The sequence below is a fragment of the Poecilia reticulata genome, linkage group LG23, assembly GCF_000633615.1.
Source record: "Poecilia reticulata strain Guanapo linkage group LG23, Guppy_female_1.0+MT, whole genome shotgun sequence".
Taxonomy (NCBI): Eukaryota; Metazoa; Chordata; class Actinopteri; order Cyprinodontiformes; family Poeciliidae; genus Poecilia; species Poecilia reticulata.
Window position 1 is genome coordinate 7,294,389 of NC_024353.1, and position 26,115 is coordinate 7,320,503.

General features: G+C 39.7%; 3 protein-coding genes, 1 long non-coding RNA gene and 2 pseudogenes across 6 annotated transcripts; 3 read left to right on the top strand and 3 right to left on the bottom strand.

Annotated features, from left to right (window-relative positions):
* Window positions 1-728: 728 nt before the first annotated feature.
* On the bottom strand, window positions 729-3,986 carry LOC103459346 (uncharacterized). The gene is made up of 4 exons (XR_532722.2): window positions 3,657-3,986; window positions 2,174-2,274; window positions 1,786-2,075; window positions 729-1,145 (listed from the first exon to the last, which is right to left on the bottom strand). It is a non-coding gene; the product is annotated as an uncharacterized LOC103459346 (long non-coding RNA).
* A 2,560-nt stretch (window positions 3,987-6,546) lies between these two features.
* LOC103459348 (CCR4-NOT transcription complex subunit 2) lies at window positions 6,547-16,273 on the bottom strand. 3 transcript variants are annotated; one of them, XM_008400853.2, is made up of 15 exons: window positions 16,176-16,273; window positions 13,515-13,649; window positions 13,299-13,365; window positions 12,900-13,047; window positions 12,280-12,477; window positions 11,705-11,760; window positions 11,453-11,605; window positions 10,757-10,884; window positions 10,554-10,674; window positions 10,326-10,482; window positions 10,176-10,237; window positions 9,946-9,995; window positions 9,745-9,845; window positions 9,519-9,663; window positions 6,547-7,161 (listed from the first exon to the last, which is right to left on the bottom strand). In XM_008400853.2, exons 2-15 carry the CDS (start codon window positions 13,635-13,637, stop codon window positions 7,075-7,077), a joined length of 1,596 nt encoding a protein of 531 aa, XP_008399075.1. In that variant the 5' UTR covers window positions 13,638-13,649; window positions 16,176-16,273; the 3' UTR covers window positions 6,547-7,074. The 3 variants fall into 3 exon arrangements, with proteins under 3 accessions (XP_008399075.1, XP_008399074.1, XP_008399076.1); XM_008400852.2 differs by lacking the exon at window positions 16,176-16,273 and adding an exon at window positions 14,508-14,878; XM_008400854.2 differs by lacking the exon at window positions 16,176-16,273 and adding an exon at window positions 14,508-14,871 and having other exon boundaries at window positions 11,480-11,605.
* Window positions 16,274-18,055: 1,782 nt separating this feature from the next.
* Window positions 18,056-18,492, top strand: LOC103459349 (histone H2A). The gene has a single exon (XM_008400855.1). The coding sequence runs from the start codon at window positions 18,057-18,059 to the stop codon at window positions 18,441-18,443; it is 387 nt and encodes a 128-aa protein (XP_008399077.1). The 5' UTR covers window position 18,056; the 3' UTR covers window positions 18,444-18,492.
* A 1,957-nt stretch (window positions 18,493-20,449) lies between these two features.
* LOC103459351 (histone H2B 1/2-like) lies at window positions 20,450-20,943 on the top strand (annotated as a pseudogene).
* An 848-nt stretch (window positions 20,944-21,791) lies between these two features.
* On the top strand, window positions 21,792-23,358 carry LOC103459350 (histone H1-like). The gene has a single exon (XM_008400856.2). The coding sequence runs from the start codon at window positions 22,462-22,464 to the stop codon at window positions 23,062-23,064; it is 603 nt and encodes a 200-aa protein (XP_008399078.1). The 5' UTR covers window positions 21,792-22,461; the 3' UTR covers window positions 23,065-23,358.
* A 1,827-nt stretch (window positions 23,359-25,185) lies between these two features.
* LOC103459352 (histone H2B 1/2-like) lies at window positions 25,186-25,664 on the bottom strand (annotated as a pseudogene).
* Between the last annotated feature and the right edge of the window lie 451 nt (window positions 25,665-26,115).

The window sequence follows — 26,115 nt, forward strand, 5'->3', positions numbered from 1 at the left end:
TTTCCTGTGGGTTTCCCTGTGTGTGCAGTTTGAGATGCAAACAGCCACCTAAAATGTTCCTCACGGACCCAATGATCAATGAGCCGACTGAGATCCGATCGATTTCCGGTCCTTCCAGCCGGCTCCGAGGAGACCTGAGGGTGTAAAGAAATAAAAAGATTGCTCTGGGCGAGGCTCTTCTGTCTGAGTCACCTTCGGTTTGTAACGACTGCCGGGTGAACATTTGGACCTGGAGCAGCTCTGTCCAGCTGAGAGAGACTCAGAATCGTCTCAAAACTTAGACTCATGAAAACGTGCTAGATTTTCTGTCCATTTCAGAAATATTTCAGGTGTTTATTTCAACAATTCAGGCTAAAAGAGACTGAAAACTCTCAATTTTTAATCCCAGAAAATTAAAATATTGTGAAAAAGTCATCGCGTGTTCATAGAAAGTTAAGTGGAAGGAAAACATTCACTAATAACCAGGGTAAAGGCAACCCTGAACAGAAACTGGAGTTGGAACATGAATTACTTATTGCAACAATAAATTATCCAATTTATAGTTAATATTTCTAAATTACATGGAATAAATGACTTTTTAAATCTTCTTGAATATGTAAACTTGGAAAACGGAGATGTTTGGTTTGAAACAAAACATTTTTTCAAACTTTTTATAAAAACAAGCTAATTGTGATTAATCTGATTACATTTCTTAATTGATTGACACATAAACACATTTTTCAGAAGCCTGACATTTTGGCTAAGATATATATTTTTATTGATCTGATGTCATATTCTTATTATCTGAGACTCTGAATTTGTGGTTTTTTGATCTGTAAGCCAGAATCATCAAAATGACAACAAATGAGTTTCATACATTGAACTTTTTCAAGATGTCATTTTCACATTTTTCCAGCCGTTGATGAGACATTCATCAGATCAGGAGGAAACGTTTAGGACGCCTCTAAAAGTTGCAGGAAGGACTTGGCCGCCCTGGAACCGTTTGATCTCAGTGATTGTAAACAGAAATCTGCAGGGTCCGAACAGAACCGCCTGGATCACCTTAGCAGCCTCTGCTGGTGTCGTCTCTGCAAAAAGCCCGGAACAGCCGAGTCAATCCACGGCGGCGGTAATCAGGGAGGCATGTGGCGGGATTATCATCATCTCTAGAGATCAAAAGATTAGAAATAATAACGGGAATCGGAGCGGGAGAACCGGGCCCACATGTCGGTGCACAGCAGAACCATCAGACAATTCAAACCAGGGACCTCGGCTTAAAGTGGAACTGGGTGTGAGCTGCACAATATTTGCTCCTTCTGTTCAGGAAAAACAGAAGCAAGCATGGCTGGAGCAGAGGAAACATTTGGCTGGAAATCCCTTCATCAACAGCAACTGACAGGCTGGAAAAAATCCCCCAAGATGGAGGCGACGCTGCAGCCTGGAGCTGTCAGAGTGCTGCAGCAGTTTGATAGTTTCAGGCTGCAGGATGGAGACTTTTCAGCTTCCTTTCACCTCCGCTTTTTAATGATGTACAAATCAGGGTCAAAAGTTTACTTTTTTTCATAAATTACATAAAATAATTTAAGATTTTATTACAAAATTTGTCAGATTTTAGAAATTTCCATCATTTATTTCTTTTGTTCATTGATATTTGACCCATTTTAGTTTTTCATGTGGGGAGTTGGACACATTTGTTCGAATTGGCTTTTAATTAGTTTTATTTTGGTTTTATGACACATGTACACTGTTTTAGTTTTGCAGTTTCTGACTTGTGAAAAGTGCTATAAATGTTAAATATTTACTTACTTGGACACTTTCTCAACAGGAAGCTCCACCTGGATTGTTTGAAGAAGTTGAAGAAAAGCAGCAAAGTTTTTGTTGGGAGCTGAAGGAAACCCCTCGTTTGGTTCTCCAGAGGTTCAAAAATCACCAGGAGGATTCATCAGAGGAAATAAAAGTCATCAAACTTCCTCCCACATCTGTGCCAGAGGTTTTTCTTGGCTCCTCTCGTTGCCTTTTTTGTCTAAAAGTCTTTATCTCAGTTCTTGCCAATAATAAACAAGCTCTGCAGTGGTGGCGCTGCGATGCTGAAGTGTCTTTACAAGTCAAGTTTAACAACAACATATTTCAGTAACAAGGCAGTTAAAGAGCTTTACACCATAAAAATATAGTACAATTATGAAACAAACATTACATTTTGTTAAGTCTTCATCAAAATGATGATCGATGCTATGCGCTATCCTCCTGGTTTTAGCCAGAACTCCAGCAGCAGCGATCTGGAAACCTGTGAAGACACTGTTGCAGCAATCAATGCGACTAAAGATAAACTCATGGATGAATTTCTCTAGATCTTGCTGAGATATTAGTCCTGTAATACTAGGGATGTTCTTCAGGTAATAGAAGGCCAACTTTGTAACAGTCTTTATGTGGCTCTGAAGGTTTAGATCCGGTTTTCAGGCCTAATCTCTAGTTTACAGCTGCAATAACTGAAGCTGGATGCTGACTGTAGATCGTTTCTCTTCAGTTCCAATCTTGAACTCGTACTGAATGACGTTTTGATTTAAACTGATTGTTATGATGCTGATGAGGAGACTTGATTCCTTCGTCTGGTTGAGGATCAGTGGACTAGATCTTTACTGTTTCTGATGGGACTGTGGGAGTTTGGTGGAGCCTTTGGGGTATTTTTGGGATTATCCAGCCTTGCTAACCCAAAGCTAGCTGTGTGCTCGTTGGTTTCTTACGTGGATCATGACCTAGAGAATGAGATCTCTCATAGAAACAGCTTTTTGTTTGGAGATGAAGGGATGAAAGCTGCTGTCAGGGATGGACGTCAGCAACTAGTGAAAATATTTAAGACAGAAGAAACGATTCGAGCATCTAAAGATGGATGTCTTGTTTCTCTGCAGGGGAAACTGACTCACTCTGCGTGAGCTAATGTCTGTTGTTGCTTCAATAAAAAAAAAGAAATGAGCTAATTAACTGAAGTGAAGTTTTAATTTGCTTCATTCGCCCACTCTCACATTGCTACACTTTTTTTTTTTTAGATCGGTTTGTTGGTTGCATAACTTCTGTACAGGCAAATTATTTTTACATCGTCACGTGTTGGATGAACAAGTTAGATTTAAAATAAAAGATCAGAACTCAACATCTCGTTTTCACAGTTGATTAAATCCGCCACGTTCGACTGGTTGGTCTCAGATTGAATTTAACAGCTGCTGTAAAGTCTGCTACGTTAAATATTTAATCCTCACACTCTGAGATCATCACTCGCTCTCTGAGCCAGAGGACGTAAACCTCAGAGTCCAGACAGGAACCTGAAGAGGTGATCTGACTGGAAACACTGGGCAGCCGCTGGGGAAGCCGACAAAGATAAATGAGGACCTCTACAGGTGGCGACATGAAACTGCAGAGGGTGAGAGATTTAGTTTTATTCAAAAATAGCAAAAATGTAAATTTAGTTTTAAATCCGTTTTTAGGTTTAAATCGTTGATAATAGAAATCCATCAAGGCTCCTTCTTAACTCACCAACATTATTCTGCAGTAAATCAGTCAATTAACTGAAAAGAAATCTTGTTGATTCAACTTGGACCTTCATGTATTCAGTCAAGATGAGTTCTACTATCAAAAACTTCATAAAGTTTTCAAATAAACACAATAATAAAGTGTCCTAAACAAACCTTTTCCAGAGCATCTGATTTCCTGCTCGTTTATATTTCGTTAGGGTTATGCTGCCCTCCTGTGGACAAACACTGTCCTGCAGGAAATATTTAAAAATTACAAATGGAGCTGATAGACGAGCTGTCATCAATTAATCCTGACCCACTGAAAGAGAAAATAACTGATTTTAAAGTTAGGACACTGTAAAAACAAACAAACAAACAAACATTCAGAGCCGTTATCACCATGGAGACGCCTGTAGTTCCCCAGAATGAGCTGGAGCAGAAATTAGACACCATGATGAAGGATCAGCTAATGTTTTAAATATAACTTTAATTAAAAAAAGATGGTTTAAGTTTTTAATGTAATAAATTGATATTCCATGACAGAATCACACTGTGATATATTATTTCTTGTTATAAAAATGGGGTGAAAGTATTTTCTACTTAAAACTTACACAAGTGATAAAAATTAAGGTTTTTCTTTATTTTAAAACCTAAAAAGAGCAATAAAGTCGATTTCTCCAAAAATAAATAAAATAAATTCCTGAAAAATATAAAATCTTGTAACATTTGCAGATCTAAAGTATTATTTAGCTGGACTTGAGGTAGATATGGCTCCTAGGACTGTAAAAGCTGACAACATTTATTCATCTCTTCAAAATAAGAGCCTGAATTATACCAGAGTAAAGTGGCTCAAGATATATAGATTTATTGGTTCCTGGACTGAAACTGAATGAAAAAGCAGCAAAAGTTCAAATAAAATCTCACAGATAATTGTGAAGTCAGGAGAACTACCAAACCCGTTTAAAACATCAGAGCTAAATCTGATGTTATTTAAACGGAAAACTGAAAGAAACAAATGAAATGTTAGAAAAAACTATTTCCCTCTTCATCTTGAGGAAACAAACCCAAAATAAACCCAAACGGTTGATGGATGACCAAAAGAAAAAAAACTGAAAATGTCGGAAAACTGACACAAAATTCCAACTAACGAACAAATCTAACGTTACGGTTGTGAGTAAACAACCAGAAAGAATCAGTCTGGACTCGGCGTTCAGTTTCATTACCAGAATATTTATTTTATTCTTTTTTTTTTTTTTTCCTATTAAAACACTAGCTGCCATATTTGATAAAACAGCCAACGGCTAAGTCCTCCAATCAAATCTCCTCAGACAGGTCACATGGGTCTGTGGGCGTGTCCTTGGCTTGTTGCTTGTGGCATGACCAAGCTGTCGTCATGGCGACCGACATAACAGGAAGTCTCATATTGCATCATTCAGAGGCCGGGTCTCCTTGTTTGGGGGTCAATTTCTCTTTCTGTCGTTCTGCTGCCTTGGTGTCATGAATATATATTCAGAATACACACGCAGGGCACAGTGGCGCCTCCTGGAGGGAGTTTAAGGGAACTGAATGTAAAGTAAAAAAATAAAAAATGAAGGAGTTTGGTTTGGTTTTCTTGCAGACAGTCTGAGTTGGGTTTTTGTCTCCATCCACTAATTACAGCCAGCTGTAAATTAGCTGAGCAGGACGGCAGGTGGAAAAGCAGCTGCTCCGACTCCAACAACAATAAATCCGCCTCAATTAGCACCTCTGAAAAGCTGCTCTAAAAGGTAAAAATGACACGCTTCCTTCAGATGCAATGGTCCCAAACCAGGAAAACACAATCATGAAGATTTCAGCAAGAAAACCAAAAAGTCAGAGTAGCTTCTGGGGGGGGGAAGAGGACGAATGTAGCAGGGGAATAAAAACAAAGAGGAATGGAAAAACAAACATGGATGTTTGGATAAAATAGAAGAAAAGTGAAAGTAAAGGTCAGAGCTGAGTGTGACCTGAAGAGACGCTGCCGTTTCCATTTCAGCCCAGAACAATCTGAGCTAAAATCTTCCTTTATAGGTAAACAGAGGTAAGAGGTTTAACGCTGTTCTTTTACTGTCAACAAATGCACAAAATCACACTTGGAACAAGTTTAAAATATTCTCTAAAATCAGGCTTTTAAGCAGCTTTTATTTCTGACAAACTTCCAGACGATTCTGATGATTTTTGGTACATTTTATCATAAAAACCAAACGATGTTAGGAAACAGGAAAACATCCAGAAGAGACATTAGAGCCTCCAGTAACGGGTAATGAGAAGCTGATGTCTGTCTCATTTAAAGATAAATGTTATAAACATTTAAAAACAACTCTAAGCTTGTTTAACAGTAAAATCAGAGCAGGTTTTTACTGTCTGACATTTCTTTGGCTGTTTTTATATCAGATAAACAAAATGTTCAATAATGCTACAAAACGGCTGCTAGCTTCAGCCAACTCCTGCAGAAACATCTGATTATATGAAAATTGTTGTTAGTGGTCAGATTTTTAGAGAAAAGTAAAGGATTTTGATGGCTTTTTATGAGAAATTGATTAAATTATTTTGCCCAAATCAGAATCTAGAGCCTTTAAATAGTTACAAACAAGTGGATGTGTTTATTTTTTTCCAACATTTAACTATAAATTTATTTATTTTTTATTTTCTCCTTTGAAAAAGGAAAAAAAAATCTTCATGATCAATATTTTTATTTATATTAAATTGAACTTCTTGTTAGTTTTATTGATTGTTTCTGTTTCAAACATCTTAGGTTGTTTTTTTAAAACCTGCTATTTAAATAAAACCTTTTAAAAAAAAAAACGAAGGTTTGTTTAAAACTACACACCTGCATGAAGACTTTACTGTTTTTAAACCACAGGAGTTTTAAATGTTAGTTTTTTGGTTGTGATTTGTTGACAATAAAAAACAAAACGTCGTTTTGATGTAAATAAGTGAGTTTGCGAAAAAATAAAAATAAATGCTTCAGGAAACACAAACCAACCCGTTCCAGTTAAAGTGGCGCTTCTGAGTTCTCTACATAACATCAAGAAAACAGAAAAAATATATATATTTTCTCTTTTATTATGAAATAGTGCTACAATGTACATTGCATTTTGTCTCCTGATTGCCCACTGAGTGGTGATGTGTGTCCTGATCTGTAATTCTGGTAAAAACGAAAAATCTTTTCAGCTTCTTCTGCACCACAGAGTGAAAAATTCTCCATCCTGACGGGCGAGTAAACCCAGTTTTCTCTGTTAAAACCTGTTTCTCCATAAAAGCTTCTTTAGAAAACAACAGTCAGTGTGTGAGTCGACCAGATGGACAGTTGTTACCAGCTCTGTCTGTTTCACTCATCAGACCAAAACAAGTCATGGAGAAGAAGCGGGAATAAAACAAAAACAGAAATGAGGTAAAAGACAAACGTAAAAGAGAAAAAGGTCAAATGATGAAGTCTGTCAGAGAGGTGGGCATCGTCCTGAGTCCTTACAGGCCAGATTCATGTGAGTGGCGGAGGAGGGAAAACCTCCAGGGGCGGGACTGATGAGCCAGGAGGGCCAATGGCAGGCAGTCAGGAAGGAGGGAGAGCCAATCAGAAGGCCTGCTGGGCAGGATTGTAGTTGAAAGTGGAGGGAACATGAGGTCGCTCTTCTAGTTTGTCATATTCAAGATGAAACTCCTGAAAACAAGGAATCAAACGCTGCAGTGAGATTCACTCACTTCACTCTGAGCCAGAGTTAAAGATTAAACACTTTATGCTGCTAATGAACCAGAAACTGTCCCAGAAATTCATGTGATGATGTTTTTAAAACATTTTCGATGAATATAATGAGAAACACAAATAAAATGCATATTCACCCTCTAAAAGGCAAATATCTAATTTATGCAAAACAAAAAGGGATTTCGAAGAAAATTGCCCTTCAAAAATATTAATCAACAAACTCAGAACAAAAAAATCAGGCCAAACTGCCAGTCAGCATTTTTACAAAAACAAAACCCTGCAAACTAATTACTTTGTACTGTGTGACAAACGTCTGCAGCGATCTGAAAGGGCAGCATGTCTTTAACCGGTAAACATGCAAATGGAAATTATGGAGCTCATTTTAAATTATTAATTGATCTATTGCTTATTATGACAGGTTTAGTCATGACAGATGAACTCGTGTTGATCTGAAACGGTAAAAGGCTGAACTACAAATCTTCAGTTTGATCAGCTGGATGTCGCAGATTTTCATCTTCAGTTTTCTGATTCAAATCCATAAAGGACACATAAAGGGTAATTATGGCTAATTATGGTTGGGAGCAACTGTGGCTGTGTGGGAAGAGTAGTTGTCTTGTGATCGGAAGGTTGTCGGTTTGATTCCAGCTTCCTCCTGCCACGTGTCGATGGGGCACTTAACCCCGATCTGCCACCGATATCGGTGTATAAATATGTGAGCGTTTGGGTGAATGTGACTGTTCACATTCAGCCATTGCCCTCCTGGTCGGGTGTCCTGCAGCTCCTAATGTCTCCCTGGTCCAACACACCTGAATCACCTCTTCAGTGCAGTCAGGTTCTCTGCTAACGACCTCATTGTTTGACTCAGGTGTGTTGAAGTTGAAACACATCTAAAAGTTGCAGGAGGCCCTCCAGGCCTGGAGTTGCCCACCCCTAGTGTAAAGCGTTTTGAGTGGTCAAAATGATTGGAAACGCGTCATTTACAATAATGTTTAATAATTATGGAATACATTTGTTTAATGCTTTATCATTTTTACCATCTTTGAGAACATTTAGCCACTTAGCTTCCCCTAAAATCATTTTTCTGGACAAAGTCTAAAGTGCCAGTTTTCTTGGCAGTTTTGCAAACTTTCAGTTTGTTATAGGATATTTAAATTATAACATCAAAATTGGTGCTCTAGGGTGGAAGTCTTTTAAACAGTTTAGTGTTTTAGCATTTGGTTCCACTAAATACCATCTTGGTGTAGCACAGTGGTCCCCAAACTACGGCCCGCGGGCCGGATCCGGCCCGCCTCCACATTTGGTCCGGCCCTCTGAACAAAACCAGAGAGCCTTTAGATTTTTTTTCATATACCGTATTTTCCGGACTATAAGCCGCTACTTTTTTCCTAAGCTTTGAACCATGTGGCTTATATGTGGATCTTTCTTCAACCACCAGGGGGCTCTGTAGCAGGAAGTGAATCATTGGAAGTCAAAATTGGAAATAAAGGAAAAAAAAATGGCCATTAAAACGGAATTAGGTTTTTATAGGGAATTGAAATTTGAGAATGTTGTTGATCAGTTAAATAGCATTGAGTGGAAAAAGAAGATTTGTCATTTTTTTAATAATTCTGGGATCTTTATGAGAATTTGAGGTATAGATATTAGGATCCAGTAGATGGCAGTAGTGCAACAATAATGGAAATAATGGATGCAAGCTGCCGTTGAAATCTAAAGAAGAAGAACGAGGCGCCCATTTTCATTTAGCACATGTTAGTATTATTATTTATTTTGTGAATTTTGTTATGTGAAGAACCCAGAGAGAGTTATTTGATTGTGCTTTCTGGAAAACAATAATTTTTTTACATTTAGGCACTTCTGCAATCGTCACTTTTTCTGTTACAAACTGACTCCGGCCCCCAGCAGAGAAGGGAAAAGTTATGTGGCCCTCACATGAAAAGGTTTGGGGACCCTGGTGTAGCGCTTTAGCGTTAGCGGAACTAGTGTTCTAAGGTTAGCCTAGCTAACTTTTTAGCTTACATGGTAACGCTCCTGGAGCGCTTAAACAGGAAATCTGGGGACATTTTTAACCAAAATTAGGTTAGTTACAGTATATAAGTTACTGGCATAGTAAAATATTATCTCAAATGTTATATAGTCATTAAGAGTTAGTGTTATAAAATATTCAGCCAGATTTTTGCAGACTAAGATGATAAACTAATAAAATGAATGTTGTGTAACCGTAAAGTGAAATTACTCCAGTTTTAAAAACAAACCCAGTTTACTGCAGGTAACCTGGAAGTACATATGAACGACTTTAAGCCTCATTATTGGTTCACCTTGGCAACCTTCCTCCAGTTGAGACAATCGAAGAAGTAGTAGGTCCCTCTTTCGTAGGCGTTGGTCTTTAACGTGGGCTCCATCCCAGGCGCCCGCGTTATCCAAACCCGCTCCTCTTTATGATACCGCCAGTCCCGGTTAAAACTGGACACAGAAAGGCAGACATGCGGGTCAGTTCACAGCGTGTGGGCCGACCGGGATCCCAGCAGAGGACGGCGGCCTTACAGTTCTACTGCAGCCAGCAGCTGGAGTAGGTCTCCTCCGTTCATGTAGTAGAGATAAAACAGCAGATCTTCACCGTACCGAGACAACTTGATGGCTGCTAACTGCAAACAGAAGGAAACCGGTCATAAAGATGCAGGTTATACAAATCTAAGACATTTTGACGGGTTTTAAACAATGAATAAGAGTTGTTTTGCTGCGTACCTTGTCCCTTATGTGGATGTTGGTTAGATACTCTGACGGGACGTGAAAGTCTGCAGAGACGAGCCAAAGAATGGTTTCAGAACCGATTCTGTAAAAACGCTACAAGAAAACTAAAACGTGCTAATAAAGGACTAAAGATGCTGAATGAACAAAGTGTTAGTTAAATATTTCCAGTTTTAATTTGAGCACATTTATACAATAATCACAGATTTGTTGTCACGGAAACTCACCGATGTCCTGCGGCCGACACGGCGCCGACGCCCACGGAGACGCAAACTTAGGATACAGATTCCTGACAGAAACACACACACACACCTACTGTCACACCAGAAGTTTCAATTTAGTGTGTGTGTGTGTGTGTGTGTGTGAGCTCGTCTTACTCAGGTGAGTTGAGGTTCAGGCCCAGTGTGGTGAGGTCTGAGCCCAGCGCTAGGTGAACCATGCCGGGATCCGTCTCTGCCGCCCGGATGAACGTCAACAAGCCGATCATTCCGAACTGGTCCGTTACCATGCCGACGGGAATGTTGGTCACTCGGCCTGAGACGCAGCGTTAATGAGGAGACGGACTGCAGCAGCGGCTCGGTGGGGAGGAATGAGGAGTTTCTTACCATCGGGAAGAACCTGGATGCCTTTCTTCTGCTGGTTGTTGTTGCTCGGAGCCGAGCTTTTATCGCCGGGGAACTTGGGACCGTCGACGCTCGAAGACGCCTTTCCCGACGAGTTCAGGTTCTGCTCGGAAACGGCAGAGAGCAAAAACTCAGAAAGGAAGCAGCTGGGAATCTTGAGCTCATCCTAACTGCAGAGTTCAGACCGTTTTGTCGTCGCTGCTGCTGCTGGGATCTTTAGTTTGGTAGTTTGGACCGGGGAGAGCTGGGAAATCTTCATTATGGATCGAAAAGTCCTGCGACTGTTCACTGGATGGCTTGGTTACCATGCCAACTGGGAAGAATAAAAAACAGAGCCTGATCCATAACTATATGCAGGGTTCGTTCACTTTTCACACAGAAAAATTCACTTTTCTAACTTTTCCAGCATCAAATAAATTAACTGAAAAAGATTTAATTATACATCATTTATTACTGTCATTAATAACGTCTTGTGACATTATTAAACATTCAACAGCAGAGACAAAGTAAACTAATAGTTTTAATCACTAATGAGGAAAGTTTAGTCTGATTTAACTTCAAACAGTGAGAAGAACAATCTGTCATTTATTACTGCATGTAAATATCTGATTTAAATTGTAAATTACTTTTTCCAAACGTTACATTTCACTTTACAAAACTGTGCAGTTTAAAATCAAGCACTTTCAAGGACTTTATACAGAAATTCAATGATTTCAAGCATCTGTTTGAATATAAAACAACCCATGAACAGCATCAAAACAATAAATATTAAATGCAATTCAGATTTTACGTTTATGTAATAATTACAGGAAGATGAAAACACAAATGAAATCAGGAAAGGTCATTTGACAGTAGTGAAATAAAAAGCTGCATGCTCGTACGGATGTTCTGTATCGTCTGTGTGTTACCGTAGGGCGCCCGGCCGGCCAGCGGGTTCAGCTGCGGGGTCGGGTTTGAACTCCCGTCTCTCCGGCTCCGGTCCGCCAACGCCGGGAAGTCGGACAGATCCAACCCCGTCACATTCTCACTGCCGTCTGGAGGAGCAGAGACAAAAAACTGGCTTCAAACGCCGTTTCTACCAACTTTGACTTTTATTCCTGACACTGAAATATAATATAATCCACTTTTTGTACCTGTGCCATTGAAAATGTTGCTGGTTAAGGAGTTGCTCATGTTGAAGCCTGGATTCCTTTTAGATAAAAGAAAAAAAAGGTGAACTTAAAGAAAAATAATTAATCAGCCAGTAGGAAAGGGAGTAAAAGACGATAAGAAGCAGAAGATGATCTGCAGACAGGAAAATGTTTTGAAGTGTTTCCTAAAACACAAAGTTTTATAACAACTACAATCAGGTTTTCAGCATTTTGTGCTCAAATTACATTAATAATAAGCAGAAGTTCAGTTAGATCAGTGGTGTCCAAACCTTCTGCCAACAGGAGAAAATAAAAGAAAAAACAACCTAAAATCAATTGATTTTTATCACTTCAACAATAAATGAATCATTAATTGAACAAATAAAGACGTCAGAATCGCAGCACATTAAAAACCTACAAAGGATTTACGCTCGACTTACGCTTTAGTCAGTTTAAAGTGACCAGCTTTGGTTCAGTGAGTTTCTACAGATCAGCTGAAAACAAAATGTCGTAACGTCTCTAGAGAAACAGTCCAGACAAACAGAGAGGATTTCAGATCATGATGGCGTCAGGAGAACCTGTTGAAGGAGAACCGCGCCTGCTGCTGCTTGGGCATGCCGATGATGCTGGGAGACGACCTGCTGGGACTCCCCATGGTGCCGCTCCGCCCCGCGCCGCCGCCTCGCTCTCCTCCGCCCGTCTGCCCCGTGGGACCGCCCACCTGCTGGTTGTGGTTCAGAACGCTGCGGCTGCTGGTTAAGGGCATGATGGAGGCCCTGCACAGGGAAAAATCCATCAAACCAAACATCATCATGAGGTTTAAACTACAGTTAAAGATTCTGTGTTTATTATTCCAGCATCTGCATTTTTATAATAATAGAAAAACGAGGGATTATTTTTGAATAAAATTTGTATTTTCTGCAGATTTTTCCATTTAACCACTTAAGTATTTTTTTATGTAATATTAGAACTACAATGAAAGACGTAAATAAACGCATATTTAGGTTAATTTTTAATAAGAAAAGAAAAACAAATAATAATAAACTTTAATTTCTGTTTCTACTCCACCATGAAACCAAATTAAAACCATAAATTCACTGTAACAACAAGTTCAACATTTTAAAAGTTCAGGCTGTTTTCTAAACAACAGAACAACTAAAACACAGAAAAACCAAATCACGACAGTAAAAACTAACACCTGTTGGGCGACGAGGGCGTGTGCAGCGGGCCGGAGTTGGGAGTACTGGTGTGATTGGAGAGCTGGCCGGCGGGTTGGGTCAGCGAGCTTCGACTGAGCTGCGGCGCCGCGCTGCTGTTGATCCCACGGATGGGGAAACCCAGAGCGCCTGCAGCCGCGGGGAGAGACGGAAACACACAAGATGGAGCTTCTGTGTTTAACTCGGAGAATAAAACTAAAAGGTTTTATGCTAATCTGAGCCAAGCAGAGCAAAGAGGTTGGAGAGATTCATGATGATCAGCTGAGGCCGGGGTGACATGTCCGCGCTGAGGCAGCGCTTTAAAGAAAACCATAAAACCTTCAGCAATGACGCTTAGGCTGCCTCACTGGAGGCCGAACTGATCTGAGTGTTGATCTTACTCTGTGGGGCGTATAAACTGGCTCCCAGCTGCGACAGCTGACTGGATGAGGAGGAAGACGACAGCATCTGAAAACGAGAACAAAAACAAGTTCATCACTAAACAACTACGGTGCAAAGAGCTACAACAGCTAGAATGGAGCATTGAACTTTCGGTGTGTAACTCATGCTAACTGGGTGCTTCAGCGTTGAAGCTGAGAAGCAGAACAGAAACTTACGTCTTTGTCGGCCCGGTGAGGAGCGAACATGGACGTGTGGTTGTAGTAGAGGCTGGAGTCGTCCGAAGCGTACTCGCTCTCGATCCCCCCCTCCATGAACTTCTTCCTGGTAGCACCAAACATTCCGCGTGTCACCTGAGGAGCGATCAGAGACGGTCAGAACGCAGGAAACCGGGCTCCAAACGACTGGTCACATCTGATTCACGACAGAACAGGCCAGTCACATTTCTTCAAGGTTCCCCGCAGAGAGACTCGCACTGTCAAATGTTCTGATCCGATTAGGATGTGAATAATGCAGACTGGGATTTATTTTTCTCTTCCCAGGACTCAGGAACCAAGTGAACGCCTCTCTGCTGAGTAAAGCTTCGTTTCTCTGTGGAAAAATTCTGCATGAACTATTTACTGCAGTCAGATGTGCAACTGTATTTCTACCAGGGCAATAAGGAAAATGAAATCAATAACTATACATATCACAATCAACACCTGATCAATATCAATAGGTAATACAGCTGATAGAATATTCAATATATAGAATATTCACTGAACTCCAATCCAGAACAGCACAGCATTCTGGGAGATGTAGGCAGAAGAAAGACTTTAGCCGCTCAACCTCTCGCGGCTAGCTAGGCTAGATTGGTGTCATCAACTGACTCGCTCACTCTTTGGTTGCCTAGCAACAACCTGCTGGGTAACTGGTGCAGCAGCAGTTTAAGGTTTCACCTCATAACTGCTTAAAAATAAAAAAAACAGGAAGTGTCACTCCACCAGTTTGACATAATTAAAAAAAAAAAAAAATCAATAATTATTGATTGACTGATATGAAACTGTTATATCATGACAAGTTTCTCAGGCGTATCATCCTGCCCCAGTTTTATTATTTTCTAGGTGAGAAGCAGGTAATAATTTAATTACTTTGGTAAAAAAAAAAAGAAGCAGTTAAAGCTTCTGAAATGTAACTTTTTAAGAGCTGGTTTAGTTTCTGCAGAGCTCTACCTGCATGACTGACTCTGGAGAATCACCAGGTTAGATCAGAGATGGATGCAGACAAAAGCAGCAGCAGCCAATCGATCAAATCTCTTGAGAAAATGATCAAAAAGATCAGCACTGATCCTGGGAACGTGGTAATGTGACTCCATCGTTATATCTAACTGCAGTTGAGTATTTATTTGGTGATCTGGGAAGCAGGACACGTGGTTTCTTGAGGTAAGTTTAGGTTCAGCTCAGGACTTCTTCTGAAAAATGAACAAAGCCGTTTATCCAGAGTTTACATCATAATCTCCAAACCGTTCCATGTTATGTGTGGAAGGCAGAAAATTTACTTAAACAGTTAGTACAAACTGATTAATATGAAAACCTTTTAGTCCAAAAGATCAGACCTTTATCATTCATACAAGAAAACTGTAACTGACAAAATGTTTGATACATTCCTGCTTCAATAATGTGGATGCAACAATATATTTTTTACTCTTTAGCCAACTTCTTTAAACATTTAATGCTAAATTTCTCGTTGTTGATCTACTTATCCCAAATTCTTCTGTTGTAGATGAACACACACACATCCAGAGCTTGTGTTCACATGCTGGCTTGTAGAAACACAGAACTTCATAACTTCAAATCTCTCAAAGTAATCTCACATGTCGAAAAGGTTCCTGATGATTCAGGATCGATTTTCAGTTTTCCACTTGCACCTGAAGATGTTATGGGATGTTTTAATGTCAGATTTGGTCAAAGCTCATCTAAATGTGATGATCAGTCTAACCTGCACAAACATTACGCCGTTTTTTCAACACATTCTCCCGGTTTACATATTTAAACACAAAAGGAGCCATAAAGCAGATGAAATACTAATCCTTGTTGCTCCGTCGATCGCCGCTTTTTCCTTTTGTTTACCACAGCTGGTTAAACATCAAGTATCTACAGAAACTAAAAAAGCTAAATGCAGACTTACTTCAAATTAAATTTTAATTCCTTTGAACGACAGTTTGCAAAACAACCTGATTATAGTCCTCCAGTATAAGTTATGAAAGCGAGTCGGTCGGTTTATAAGCTTGGATGTGTAGCAAGAAGCTAAGCGATGTAGGCTAATGCTAGCACCACAATAATCAGTTTACAAGTTAAAACGCATGAATAAATAACAACGACTCGTCTCGTTTGTTAGTTTGGTGCGTATAAAATCAGTTTTACCGCGTCAATTGATACGTTTTAAACGATGCTCAAAGCTGCAGCTAGCCGCCATTAGCTTGTAGCTAAATCCATAGAAAACGCTAGGTTGTTAGCATGACAGCTAGCAGTTAGCTACATAGCTACCCAGCCACAACTGAACCGTCAAAACATTTTTAGGCAATTATTCCCAGAAATACGGTCGGTTTCACTGTGCTCCAACAGGGAGACTACAGGAAAGAGATAAGAGCGGGAGAAAACTGTGTTTTTGTCTCTGTAATTGAAGTGGAGGCCTCCTGCGGCTCCGTCGGCTAGTTCCCTCAAAACAACAACAAAAACCAACCAACTGCTGGTTTTAAAGCTTCTTTTCGCACCGTTTCTCTTCACTGCGCGATTCATACCATCCCAGAAACACACCCTGTGTTGGTTTATAAAGAGTTTATCCCAATAAGCATTTATAAGATCAATGAAATCAGGAAAAAATACAAAAAAGGAGCTCACCGCATCAATCTGTCCTCCCACTACAAGATGGCCGACAGGATGCTGAGATGCTGACCTCTGAGGGCCATCATTCTGCTGTAGTTTACTGATCTACTCTGTAGTTCACTGAAATCAGTTCTGATTTACTACGTAGTTTATTTAATTCTGCTTTAGTTAACTGAAATCTACTGTTCTGTCCCTGAACGTCACTGTCATTTATTGGAATTACTGCTTCTGCAGTGCATTAAAGATAGTAGCTTACTTTTCTGTAGTTTATTCAAATTTGCTGTAGTTTAAAAATGTTAATTGCAATTTACTGAATTGCACCATAGTATTAATGAACTCAATTATGATTTATTAACATTTACTGAAATTAACTAGCTTACTGTTCCATGCTGTAGTTTACTGAAATCAATTATTATAAAATGAAATGTAAATAGTTGCATTCTGCTACAGCTGTCACAAATTTTCTACAGTTTTAGTGACATCACTATAGTTTTTTGGATTCTTTTGCAATGTACTCAAATTTAACGCAGTTGAAAGAAGTACGTTGTAGTTTACTATGCAATAGTTTTCAATAGAATCCTTTGTAGTTTATGAAAAGTTACAGTTTATTTAACTTTCTTGTAGTTTTCAGGACACATTTGTGATTTAATATAATTTACTGGAACGCACCAAACTGCTTTGTAGTTTACTAAAATGTACAATGGTCTAAAGAACTTCACCAAATACATACTGCAGTGTGATTTTAAAATTCTACTGTGGTTTGCTGATTTATGATTTAGTTGTCTGAAATGTACTGCTGTTTTTTAAACTTTATAATGCAGTTTTGTAATTTAAACTAAATTACGGTTTACCACATTTTTAGTAGGGTATTGAACTTCATTGTAGTTTACTCTAGTCTGTTGTAAAATATACTAAAACTCTAGTTTGTTGGATTCTGTTGAGGTTTACTGAACTACATAGTTTTGCTGCTACTACTTTTCTCAGTGCAGTTCATTACACATGATTTATTGATTATATTTTCCTGAACTCTGCAGTAGTTTATTGATCTTTAGCTGACTACATTAGGTCCCAGTGTACTAAATAAGACACAGTTCACAGATGTCTGTAGTTTTCAAAAACAGTAAATTTGTAGAATTTACTGTTGCTGATGGAAATTTGTTTAACTCTGTAGTAGTTTACTGTAATTAACTACAACGTTTTCAGAATTACTATAGCTCCCGCCTTCCTTGACTGACAACATTCCTGCAGTTGTTTAATTACATTTATTGTATTTTCTAAAATTTGTGGCTGTTTATGTAACTATATTGTGACCAAAATAGAATGCATTATAGTTTACTGAATTCTGCTTTAGATGACTCTATTCTACTCTACATTATACTGTAATAAAACTGCATTATATTATTATATTATACAGATTCAAATTCAAAAATACTTTATTGATCCCCAAGGGGAATTTAACAATAATACTTGCTCTTCTTAAAAAACTAAAAATGCTGCTAAAAACTACATCCCCAGCTTACCGTTGAATTAGTTGCCTTACTTCTAACTTACTTTAATTCATATTTAAATTTAAATTAATATCACGCTTTCATGTGTATAATTATTACATTTTAAAAAATATGTTCTACGGTTTCCATTTGTCCACATTGAATACAATTTGTACCATGTATTTCATAAATTTTAATTTGAAATGTTCGCTTTATTTTGAAAGGGACTGTGTCGAAGAGTGGAAATTTGTGGCGCAAACTGAAAATTGACACGACCTCTACTGTGATTGGACAACCCTCCTAACGTTCTCTCTGGCCAATGAGGGAGCAGCAGCGTTCTGTATATATAGCTGACATCAGCCTGGAACGATTATCTTCATCTGTAAAGACAGAAGAAATATAGAAGAACATGTCTGGACGCGGAAAGACYGGGGGCAAAACCAGAGCTAAGGCAAAGACCCGCTCATCCCGTGCGGGGCTCCAGTTCCCAGTGGGCCGTGTTCACAGGCTCCTGAGGAAAGGAAACTACGCCGAGCGCGTCGGCGCCGGAGCTCCAGTCTATCTGGCGGCGGTGCTCGAGTACCTGACCGCYGAGATCCTGGAGCTGGCTGGAAACGCTGCCCGCGATAACAAGAAGACCAGAATCATCCCCCGTCACCTGCAGCTGGCCGTCCGYAACGACGAGGAGCTCAACAAGCTGCTGGGTGGAGTCACCATCGCTCAGGGTGGTGTTCTCCCCAACATCCAGGCTGTYCTGCTGCCCAAGAAGACCGAGAAAGCGGCCAAGGCCAAGTAAACCTTTACAGCTAAAAACCACAAACCCAACGGCTCTTTTAAGAGCCACCCACATCCATCTGAAGAGCCAAATCCTGGTTAAAGTAGCGATTAAAATTTACTAATCAAAGTGTTTAAAAAATTTTTTTTAGTTCCCGCCAAATTGGGCTGCCTATGTACATGTATGTCTGGGGAAGAGGTGCTTTTCACAGCATTTATTGGGTTCTTAGAAATGTTTCGGAAGAGAAGTTTTGGTAAATAATCAAATGCGACTTTAGTTAATGAAGTGCAATTATTAAAAGAACATCAACACGAGAACACCTTTGCATCCTGATTGGTTCTGGTCGGAATATAATAGACGATGTCAAGAATTGTGAAGTATGATGTGAGACACAATAAATATGACAGGCATACATTTCATTAGAGATGGAGACTTTTTTTTTTTCCGTTGGGCAGGTTTTACGTTGTTTGGTCTGGAAACAATCAGATCTGGCAACTCTGCATGTAAACACAAGTGTGAAAAGACCTAGATAAGGTTTACAATACTCAAACGCAAACAACATAGATGAAACCCTGTGATGTACGAAATTTTAAACTGGTTACTAAAGTGATCTTTGAGGTAATAGGTTTTGTTTAGGAAAATATCACACACTATAAGAGCAGGGATTGAATTAAATGTTTACAAAAGATGATCCCATGTAAATGGTTTGTGAAGGCGTTAATTTGACTCCGCTCATGCGAACCCGTTCAATTGTCTTCTCTTACGTCCGCAGTTCTAAAATAAAGAGCTTTTCGCTTGTATCTGACCATTCGTCTTTCAGATTATAGAGAATAACACAATGAGTGGTCGCGGAAAGGGAGGAAAAGGACTCGGAAAAGGAGGCGCCAAGCGTCACCGTAAAGTCCTCCGTGATAATATCCAGGGAATCACCAAGCCCGCCATCCGCCGCCTGGCTCGCCGCGGTGGAGTCAAGCGTATCTCCGGCCTCATCTACGAGGAGACCCGCGGTGTGCTCAAGGTCTTCCTGGAGAACGTTATCCGTGATGCCGTCACCTACACCGAGCACGCCAAGAGAAAGACCGTGACCGCTATGGATGTGGTGTACGCTCTCAAGAGGCAGGGCCGCACTCTGTACGGCTTTGGAGGTTAAATCTACCAGCTATYTACTAAAGACCAACGGCTCTTTTCAGAGCCACCCACACTTCTCAAGAGATGGCTCCTGAATTTTAATATTTATTCACCGGATCTAAACACTTGTACTGTGCAATATGTGACTGAATTTTATTTTTAGCACTAGAACACACTATGTTGATTGATGGGGCTAGCATAATAATRATTAATTATAACTAACCCCATATTGTGTCTGGAAAGTTTCAATACTACATGGTACTAATTACATTTGTGTATAAATATAGGGATTTATGTATGTTAAAAAATTAGATGGATGTCMAGAGAAAGTCACTCTGGGTKGCTAGAGTACTCAACATTCATTCTCAAGTAAATTAAGCCCTACCTCATGTTTTTAAAAAAAATAAAAGTATGCATCCAAGAAATTCAAAATTATACTTTTGAGGGTTTTTTTCTGTAGTTCTTAACTCGGTGAGTAGAGTGTCCAAGAAAATGTACCCAAGTAAGGATAGCAAGTAAAAGTGAAAATTATGCGGTAAAGCTTCTCTCCAAATTATTTTTTTCTCAAAAAATTACTCGAGTAGATGTGACTGAATAAATGTAATTAATAACTAATCCACCTCTGCCATCACCYGAGACATTCCTAAAGTGAAGGATGCAAAAAATGAAATCAATAAATATGTAAAAGTCATGCACAGCTTATCATATTAACATGTTATTCAGGTGTCATACGATTTATTAATATCTAAGTGGCAAATGAAAAACGTTGATAGTTTCTGTAGCATGTAAAAATTTTAATAACATGACTTCTGCTTGAAATGTAAAAAATATCTACATAAAGGGAAACCAACGCAGTGCTCTAGAGAGCGCTCACAGCACAGACACTGTCTAACCTTCCGATGAGCTCAGCCAATCAGAGGCAGGCGTCAGCGCACTCTGATTTACATGCAGTCTCTATAATACTAGTCTCTCATTCGTTGCTGTTTCCCAGAAACACATCAGGATGCCTGAACCCGCCAAGTCTGCGCCCAAGAAGGGCTCCAAGAAAGCCGTGACCAAGACGGCCGGCAAAGGAGGCAAGAAGAAGAGAAAGACMAGGAAGGAGAGCTACGCCATCTACGTSTACAAGGTSCTMAAGCAGGTCCACCCCGACACCGGCATCTCCTCCAAGGCCATGAGCATCATGAACTCGTTCGTTAACGACATCTTTGAGCGCATCGCCTCCGAGGCTTCCCGCCTGGCTCACTACAACAAGCGCTCCACCATCACCTCCAGGGAGATCCAGACGGCCGTGCGCCTCYTGCTKCCCGGAGAGCTGGCCAAGCACGCCGTGTCCGAGGGCACCAAGGCGGTCACAAAGTACACCAGCTCCAAGTAAACCTACTGTTTGATCAGAACCACAAAGGCCCTTTTTAGGGCCACACAAATGCAACTTGAAGCAAAAGTCCTTTTGTAGTAGTTGTAGAAATTGCAGAAAAGCTAGTGTTACACATTTAACAAATCCTTTCATCTTACGTTTTTGTTGCCATTAAAATTGAAGAAAATTGCAACATTCCACTTCAAACATCAAAATTTATCAAACTATTTTCTACTGTAAAATACTGAATCATCATGGGATCATCTTTTGTACTGTACTTCTAAGAAGTTTAATTCAGATTAAAAGAATCTTAAACAAGAATTAATAAAAGGGTTGTGATCAGTCAATACTTGCTAGATGGAAGCAAATGGCTTCATTTTCACTGATTTCCTCCAATGTTGCCAGCTAAATTTATGATCATGCTATTAGAACTCTGGTTTTCATTTGTTTCCACTTTGCAGATTGAGCTACTCTGTTGCACAATCATTTAAAACAGATTGCACAAATATACTTTGGTTTTCACTTCTGTATAGGTTGAGAAAATTATTCCAAATCCATGTCTATCACTGAAGCAGATTTCCAATAGAGGCTAAACACATCTTAATATATGTAATACCATTCGCCTGAGACAAAGTTTTACTCATGTCAAAAATGATCTGAATGTCATCAAAAAAAGTGTTCTGCCCTAAAGTTGCGTTAAATATTACTAATCAATATCTTTAAATATTTTACTTGTGACTATCAATTCAATTTGGGAGAGTTTAAATAAAGTAAAGGTCTACAGGAGTGTAAATAAACAAAGATGCAGTTTTTCAGTTAACATTTGTTAAATTAGTCCATCAATCTTATTTGTAAAATGCAAATTCAATGATATGAGGAAATAAATCTATTTTCTATTCTGAAAAAAATGAGCCCATACTGAGTATGTGAACTTCTACATCAAAATCTGATATAAAATTCTGATAATATTTATTTTTATGATGTATTTGATGTGAGATAAGTCATTCCTATTGGATTCTTCCAAGAGAGGAATCCTGACTGGTTTAGTCATAGACAGTTTCTGTGTGTTTACTGCCGGGAAAACCATTCCTATTTAACACCCAGATAATCCAAACATGACAACCAAAATACTTTCACTCTGTCCGCAACCTTCTTTTTTATCGAGAGCACCGCGATTATGTCTTCCGCAAAATGGTTTCAGATGTTTTAGAACAAGAAATGTGGGGAAAACTCGCTACTCGACGCACATAATTAAAGAGATTCTGACACCTTCCAGCGCTCCTGGATCAAAAAGAGAAAGTCCTGCCAGAAAAATGTGACCTTATTTTAGAGAGCGAACAGTTGTCTTTCCGTTACAATGATAATTATGATAGAAAACGCTACTTTAGTGGAGATTTAAAGCCTTAAATGTGGCGAAGAAAACACAAATGGGGACGCTTTTCAGACGGCAGCAGAACGGCGGGCCTGAGTTGTCTCTTTACGGTTCTCATGAATGTTATAAGTTCCGCCTCCTGCTGGACGACTTTAGAGAATCATTAACAGTAACTGAGAATCATGGCAGAAGTAGCTCCAGCAGCCGCACCGGCTAAAGCCCCGGCTAAAGCACCGAAGAAGAAGTCCGCTCCCAAGGCTAAGAAAGATGGACCCAGCCTACCCAAGCTCATCGTGGCCGCCGTGGCCGACTCCAAGGAGCGCAAGGGAGTTTCTCTTGCGGCGCTCAAGAAGGTTCTGGCCGGGAAAGGCGTCGATGTGGCCAAGGCCAACAAGCGCATCAACACCGCCGTTACCAAGCTTGTGACGAAGGGAACTCTTAGCCAAACGAAAGGAACCGGAGCATCCGGGTCCTTCAARCTCGCCMAGAAGGAGCCCAAGRCCGCCAAACCAGYCAAGAAGGTGGTGAAGAAGAAGGCTCCCGYCAAGGCAAAGAAACCAGCCGCCAAGAAGGCCACAACACCCAAGAAACCCGCCGCTAAGAAAGCAGCAGCCAAGAAATCCCCGAAGAAGGCAGCGGCCAAGAAATCTCCGAAAAAAGTGGTCAAGAAGAGCCCCAAAAAGAGCCCTAAAAAGCCCGCCGCTAAGAAGCCAAAGGCTGCCAAGAAGCCTGCAGCCAAGAAAACGGGAGCCAAAAAACCCGCAGCGAAGAAGGCCAAGAAGTAAACAACTTTTCTCCTCCAACCACTGCTTAAGGCACCAAAGGCTCTTTTCAGAGCCACCACTTCTACAAATTAAGACATGATTCCTATAATCTGTTGTTTCCAACATGCTTATATATATATTACAAATGTATATCAACTGGATTAACTGAATGTTAATATTGTGCTCCATGTGACAATTATGACTTTGATGTTAACTATTCAAAGTATTTATCCGTTTTCAAACAGCTGACAGTAATATAGAGAATTAAGGAACTATTTAAGATTGACTCCCTTTATTAAAACTGCAGCAAATTAAGTTTTAAGTAATTTTAGATTACAATTTTGTCCTTTTTGACAGATGGATGTAAATTACTGAAATAATTTATTGAACAGGTTTAAAACTATATTTATTCTTTAGGGTGTGAACTAAAAAGGATACTGAACATTTCCAACTCAAATGAAACAGAAGAAGTAAAGTGTTTTTTTTTTCTTTAAATAAATTTCATGTAGTTTATTGTTATATTTATATTTTCTAATATTTAACACTTCAGAAGGCATTAACAAATAAGAAATTTATCCTTGGAGATCAGTAAAGTATATTTTGTTAACTAACTTGTACAGATTTTCAAATGCATTTATATGTGTATTATATTTTGGATTTATAATGATTTGTGGTATTGTTTGTTTTATGTATTTGAAGGATCCTGTTGAAAATGAGATCTTACACCAACTACAAGTAACTAAAAAATAAAAGGAACAGCATGTACATGTGTGCAGACAACTGTTTTATAATAAGAGAATGCTTTATAATGCAAGTAATTATTGGGCAATAGTTAAAATTATTTTAGTATTAATCATTACATTTAAAAAATTTAATATTTTGTGGATATTGTAAAGGATCCATTGATATAACATTCAACGTTTTCTTTAAACGTGTAACGTCCCCTCTTCCTTTCCCGACTTTATTTAGACTTCTCTCGCGCTTTATTTTGAAAATTCAAATCTAACCAATAGCTGAGTCAGACTGGTCTCACTACGTCAGCAACCTCAGCGAATCAGAAGTGACCTCCTGCTGCCAGTCTCCTTATAAGAGCGCTGTTCGCGGTGAGAACGCATCTCTTCAGCGTAAAACGAGAAGAAGACAGTAAAAACATGGCAAGAACCAAGCAGACCGCTCGTAAATCCACCGGAGGAAAGGCTCCCAGGAAGCAGCTTGCAACCAAAGCTGCCCGTAAGAGCGCTCCAGCTACCGGCGGAGTCAAGAAGCCTCATCGTTACAGGCCTGGTACCGTGGCTCTGCGAGAGATCCGCCGCTACCAGAAATCCACCGAGCTGCTGATTCGCAAGCTGCCCTTCCAGCGCCTGGTCAGGGAGATCGCTCAGGATTTCAAGACCGACCTGCGCTTCCAGAGCTCCGCCGTCATGGCTCTGCAGGAGGCCAGCGAGGCTTACCTGGTGGGTCTCTTCGAGGACACCAACCTGTGCGCTATCCACGCCAAGAGAGTCACCATTATGCCTAAAGACATCCAGCTGGCCCGCCGTATCCGTGGAGAACGTGCTTAAACTGACTCCTGACTTGCTTCAAAAAAACCAACGGCTCTTTTAAGAGCCACCTACATAAACCTTAAGGCAAATGTTTTTAAACAGTTTTCTAGTACTTAAATTATGAATGGTGAGCGATTTTTTTAAAGCAGAATACTGGTGTGAATCCTAAAAAACCTACAGTTGAAATTGACCTAAATCAGCATGCCAGTCCTTTTTTCATATATAGCAAATTAAGACTTGCTGTGTATCAGTTACAGAACCAACTAACCAAAATGAAGAATTGAAACAGTCAAGATTCTTAAACTATATGGAAAAAAATTCAAAGGCTATTTGAGATTTTTTCCATAGACATGACAACTGGAATCAGTACACAGATGTCTTACATGTACAAGAATATAAAATAGAACATACATATATTACAATGCATTAAAACAAGGAACTCCCACAATATTTGCTTTACAAACTGACTTTTTTTAAAAATTGTATATAAAAATACAGACCATTTGTAAAGAACCTTTGGAATAAACAGAATCTCTGCTTCAAGTTGTATTTGTGTGGCCCTAAAAAGGGCCTTTGTGGTTCTGATCAAACAGTAGGTTTACTTGGAGCTGGTGTACTTTGTGACCGCCTTGGTGCCCTCGGACACGGCGTGCTTGGCCAGCTCTCCGGGAAGCARGAGGCGCACGGCCGTCTGGATCTCCCTGGAGGTGATGGTGGAGCGCTTGTTGTAGTGAGCCAGGCGGGAAGCCTCGGAGGCGATGCGCTCAAAGATGTCGTTAACGAACGAGTTCATGATGCTCATGGCCTTGGACGAGATGCCGGTGTCGGGGTGGACCTGCTTGAGGACCTTGTAGACGTAGATGGCGTAGCTCTCCTTCCTTGTCTTTCTCTTCTTCTTGCCTCCTTTGCCGGCCGTCTTGGTCACGGCTTTCTTGGAGCCCTTCTTGGGCGCAGACTTGGCGGGTTCAGGCATCCTGATGTGTTTCTGGGAAACAGCAACGAATGAGAGACTAGTATTATAGAGACTGCATGTAAATCAGAGTGCGCTGACGCCTGCCTCTGATTGGCTGAGCTCATCGGAAGGTTAGACAGTGTCTGTGCTGTGAGCGCTCTCTAGAGCACTGCGTTGGTTTCCCTTTATGTAGATATTTTTTACATTTCAAGCAGAAGTCATGTTATTAAAATTTTTACATGCTACAGAAACTATCAACGTTTTTCATTTGCCACTTAGATATTAATAAATCGTATGACACCTGAATAACATGTTAATATGATAAGCTGTGCATGACTTTTACATATTTATTGATTTCATTTTTTGCATCCTTCACTTTAGGAATGTCTCAGGTGATGGCAGAGGTGGATTAGTTATTAATTACATTTATTCAGTCACATCTACTCGAGTAATTTTTTGAGAAAAAAATAATTTGGAGAGAAGCTTTACCGCATAATTTTCACTTTTACTTGCTATCCTTACTTGGGTACATTTTCTTGGACACTCTACTCACCGAGTTAAGAACTACAGAAAAAA